At 33.0% G+C, this 5,438-nt stretch overlaps 1 protein-coding gene across 5 annotated transcripts in view; it reads left to right on the top strand.

The window, feature by feature from the left end:
- The first annotated feature begins 2,703 nt into the window (after positions 1-2,703).
- Positions 2,704-5,438, top strand: part of LOC110450413 — a 70,799-nt gene continuing 68,064 nt past the window's right edge. For 3 of the 5 annotated variants that reach the window (XM_021497906.1, XM_021497907.1, XM_021497905.1), the window contains exons 1-2: positions 2,708-3,000; positions 4,506-4,596. In XM_021497906.1, the coding sequence (XP_021353581.1) occupies positions 2,957-3,000; positions 4,506-4,596 (135 nt within the window). In that variant the 5' untranslated portion in view covers positions 2,708-2,956. Of the gene's footprint in view, positions 3,001-4,505; positions 4,597-5,438 lie in introns of all 5 variants that reach the window. The other 2 variants (XM_021497908.1, XM_021497904.1) reach the window with 2 other exon arrangements.

Raw genomic sequence — 5,438 nt, 5'->3', positions numbered from 1 at the left:
CAATATCAGTATACCATTGTTGTATAAATTGGTCATACAGAATAGTTTTAAAACTAACCCTAAGGTAATTTTTATTCATAGTGCAAGTTTTTTGTTGTAACCATACGTAACTTAGTCCCGTGCAATTGAATAGATTCTTGATATATGAAATCCATTTAAAATCAGCGAAATCATTTTCATGTAAATTCAGCATAAGCTTGTACATTATACTAGGCAATTTATTTTCACCTGTAATTCGTTTATACCAAACCATTATCATTCTAGATTTAAGTTCAATATTCAGAGGGTACCTACCCGTTTCACCATATACCATTATATTTGCTGTGGAGCTACGTATGTTTAAAATTCTTTTACAAAACTGTACATGTAATTTCTCAATCATATTGGTATTTTCGAACCCCCAAATTTCTGAGGAGTACAAAAGGATTGGGGATATTAATACATCAAACAGTTTTAATTGTAGGGTGTTTTTTTATACAATGCATACATTGCTTTTTGAGCCTGTTCAACAAGTGTTTTTCCTGCGTTACAGAAACTGCCATTATAATGAAACAACAGTCCTAGAAACGAGTAACTGTCATGTGTTTGCAACTCTTCACCAAAAAGAGTAAAACGAATATTTTGTGCTTTACTTTTTCTTTTTTCAAAGATAACAACTTTAGTTTTATTGAGATTAACTTTAAGTTTCCAAATAGTACAGTAAGTTTCAAATTCACGGAAAGCATTCTGTAGACCATTAGCTGTTTCTGACATAACAACTGTGTCATTTGCATATAGCAGAATTAATAGTTTAACAAATATACCCATGCGTTCTTGAAATAAATTATCAATATAATGGAGTTGGTCAACATTATTTTGCATTAAAAATTCTTCTAACTCATTTAAATATATTGAGAGAAAAAAATGGGGAGAGATTTTCACCTTGCTTTACCCCGATATCATAATCAACTGTAAGTGTTCGATCCCGTAATGAAGTATACCACCTTCCGGAGTTATATATCATTGGGCACTATTCAGAACCATGAATCGCATTGGCCGCCCGTCCGTCCGTGCATCCGTCTGTCTATGAACCTTGCAAGCGCAATCCTTCTTTAACTGTTTGTTGTAGCTTGACACAATGAAAGTACATCATATGAAGATGTGCACGAAGAAGATATTGCGATTCGACTACATTTCCTGGAGTCATGGTCCTTGAAACTTTTCAAGGAATACCTAGATTACATGAAGTGGGGTATATCTCGCTCCCAGATTTTTTTGGGAAATGTGACTTTGTCCATTATACAAATAAAAATTCTGGTCTTGATACAGATGAAAAGATATATACTGTACTCGATTAAAACTGCTTTAAATTGTATCCTGATATGTTTGAAATGGAAAACTGTCCAACGTGGCTTGTAGTAGTGGCGGCGGTCATTTATCTGTAAAAGGAAACAACATCCCTAATTAAGCTTTCCGTCTCTTTTAGATGCATTTATGCAGAGAATTCGATAAGTCGTGCTCAGTCCGGTCTTCCAAATAGGATTTGACTCTCAACGCCTCTAGCAGGTTTCTTTAAATGCTACTTTTCTTGCCGCCTAGACATAAAACACTAACTTCAATAGAATATATCAAATTTACCTAACGTTTTAAGATATTTTATCGACGACTAAGTGACATAAAGAAATGTACAATACGAACATGTACAGACTGTACACCACATACTCTGTCGATATCGGTAAACAACTATATTGTTTTGGGTTTAAGGCCAAAATATAGTTTAATCCAAATGTACACATGTATTGTTCAGTTTTAGTTACATAGTAAATAGAAGGGGGAAAATTATGAAAAGAACATAAAAACTTACATTGTAAATAGTGATAAACTAACACAGAAGCCATCATAATGATGGCTTCTGGGTAGTTGTACCCCAAACAATATCACTACCGACTTCCTAGTGTTTAAAACTGTTGATTGATTTATTTTTCACGAAAGGTTTTCTGCAATATATATATAAGTATCAAAATTAAAAAAAGAAGTGAATATTTACTGTGCACAATATTAAATGCGATTGTTGCACTTTAAAAAACTTTAAAAAGAAGCTTGACACTTTAATTAATTGTCCTGTGAATGGCTTAAAAGTTAAAATAATGTACATTTTTTTCTGCTTCGATTTAAGCGTTAACTGTTTTTTCATTCATATACCGATGGTGTATTAAATTTCGCATTGTTTAAGGGGTCTACCGTAATGAGCAGCAGCAATTTCAAAACACTTTCAGACCTTCATATATGTAACTCTAGAAGAATTACCTAAATGAGAATAATTTCCATAGACTTAACGCAAAATATGAATAGCTTCATTTCAATTCTATAAGTTGGTATGCTGCCATCATTTCTAATGCATATATTATGAAAGTCGATAAGAGATAGAGTGCTCAACCTATTTTTTTGCAAAGTCAAACTGAACAAAAAGCTTTCCATCAATGCGATTAGACGTATGCTTTATTTCCGCATGCAAACAAAAAATGATTATTTGTAATACAATGAATTAAACAACGATTCTTTATGAAGCGAACACTTAACTTTTAAACAGTGACATACTTCCTTAAAATACCTGATTACCTCCCCTCGAAAAGCGTATTGATATTCCCTCGGTCTTGGTTACCATCAACACATCTGCTAATTGCTATGGACCCGTTTGTATTTGATAAACATTAAAAATCTTGCCGCATCTACTTTATTATATATGAAAATTACAACATAATAATATTTGAGAAATCACACAACAACTTTCCATTCATATCAGTAGAGAACTATACCGTTAGCAGGTGCTTTTGCGGAAGGATATTGTGTACATCGTGTGAGTGCTACGTTCATCAACAACGATGTGTAAAACGTGATTCAGTATGTTGCAGCTTCCTGGATCGATTATCTGATTGTGTATTATGTTTTAATTTCCGATAATTGAATTTCCAACAAGATGACATCGTCAGACGCAGTGGTCAAGGGTGTCGCTAGACAATTGTAAGTGAATCCGACAATAGCAATGGCCCTACGTAACGCATGTGTTACCTTAGCTGGTGAACTGTAACAGTGATGACAGTTAATTTGGCATGTTAGTTAACTTAATGCATGTTTCACATTTTAGCTATTTTATGTAACAATAATGTGTGCATTTAGAAAACAGTACCGTCGGTTTAATACTGTCAATCGGTTATAAATACTGATCTTATCATTTCAACTTTGGTCTGAGTATAATTTTGGTTTAATTTCAAGATTGTTATTGACATGTTCAGCCGTCTTTCTTCTTTAATCTTTTATTTTTTTTGAACTCTTAAAAATCTACTGGAGCTAGATGTTACTTGCGTTATGTGTATTAGTGTAGAATTATGGCCTACTAATCAGATACAAACAAATGAAATAACAATACATATAGACAAAGGTTGTGTTTATTTATATATATACAGTGACGTGCCATCAGTCTCTGAGACAAAGGTTGTGTTTATTTATATATATACAGTGACGTGCCATCAGTCTCTGAGGTTATGTCATTTTCCAGTTGGAATCTATGTTAGTTTTCTTTTGGAAAATTAAGTTATTTGGTTTTGTTTTTAGTAAAAAAAAATAAAAAAATAGCACAAAGCTCATGAATGATCTGCTGCTTCTCTTGGTATCTGTATCGTCACCAATTCCTGGCATCGAGTGTGACGGTTGGTGTGGCATCTGGGGATGTTATTCCCAGTGGGTAGTGTCCAGACTTATTTTAAATTGTTGGACACTTCCCGCGCGCACTTGCTCTTCTCCTAATAGGTTCCAGTCCTAAATGGTTTATGGTTTTGGAGAAGAACAAGTTTTGAAACTGTCCAGAATGACCAAGCACATGTACTACCTTTAATGACCAAGAGTTTCTTGTAGATAATTTGTCTACCACATGTTTGTGCTCATAACCATCTAATTTTCTAGGCCGAATGTTCCTTTTTCGGTTTGTTTGGAGATAGGTCATCCTTGTGGCTGATCCGTGTAATAGAATTCTAACCATGATGGGTTTCTTGTCAAAAACAATAGTCGACATCAAAATTGAACATCATGTCTATGGGAATGACGTCAAAGTAGAACTTTTATGCTGGAATGAAAAGTGCTATATTTATAACTAAGGCAGGGATAATATTATATTACCGAAGAAACACTGTAAGGATGATTTTATAACAGGATGTACAGTTTTAAAATCAAGTGTCAAACGAAGTCACAATCTTTTTGAAAAAGGTAAATTTAAATTGGTATAGAATCCAATGGGAAAATGATATAACCTGTAAGACTTATAGCACATCACTGTACTGTATTTAGAAAATATAAGCAAACATAGGTTTTATTTGAATTGGTTTTGCTGATAACAACTACATGTACTCTGTTAAAGTTGGCTGATTTTTGTAAATTGTCACATTGTATATTTATTTTTCATTAAAAGAAAAACAGTTTATATCTAGAATGTAATTATTCTTGGATTAAAAGTTTGTTGCTGTCTTTTTCAGAAAATATTACTTTGACATAAAAAGATTGGAGGATGGATTTGACTTATCTGGTGTCAAAAGTCCGCAGTTAGACCACCCACCTCTTAAATCGGTAAGCAATGAATTGTCGTTGTATAACATATAGAAAGGTTTTCCAAGTCCAACCCTCTCTTACATGAAAAGTATACATAAATATAAACAGGTTTCATTCTTCTTAGACCAACTTAGAGATACTAGACTTTATTTGAGGGACTATTGAACGGATATAAATTTAGACACATGCATTACATGATGTCAAATCTAAATTGATTTATTGGTAGATTTAATTTGGTACTGAATGACATTCAATAACAGATATTTAAGGTTGTTTTGGGTGTTCATATTAAACTTTTAGCATATGTCGGATGACATAAAATGTAGTAGATATTGATTTTTATTAAATGAAATAGCTTGGATGATATGGATGCAATGAGTGAGAGAGAGTAAGAGACATCACAGAATATAATGGAATTAAGTATCTAGAATCCTAGAAACACAATATAGCACTGATGTCGGGGACATTTCATCAATGAGACTTTAAGAGAAAATTGCTGAATATTGATCCAAATTAAGGGTAAGAAAGATGTATCAATACCCATCAAGATCAGTTTCATTATTTGTGACATTGTTACTTGTTACGAGAACACAGCATTAATTGGAAAGCCATACCAGGGATTTCCCAGATGTTGTTTATTGATCAGTTTGAATGATGAGTACTTGTGTCCTTCAAAGATTGTTTCTACATCTGTCTTCAATCAATAAACCTTGGCGTATTACATAATAAGACACCCAGATATATTACTGGTATAGTCAGACAACCATATATATTACTGGTATAGTCAGACAACCTTATATATTACTGGTATAGTCAGACAACCATATATATTACTGGTATAGTCAGACAACCTTATATAT

The sequence above is a fragment of the Mizuhopecten yessoensis genome, unplaced genomic scaffold (genome assembly GCF_002113885.1).
Source record: "Mizuhopecten yessoensis strain PY_sf001 unplaced genomic scaffold, ASM211388v2 scaffold5209, whole genome shotgun sequence".
Taxonomy (NCBI): Eukaryota; Metazoa; Mollusca; class Bivalvia; order Pectinida; family Pectinidae; genus Mizuhopecten; species Mizuhopecten yessoensis.
The sequence above is the reverse complement of the archived record's forward strand: the minus strand, read 5'-3'. Positions and strand labels throughout refer to the sequence as shown.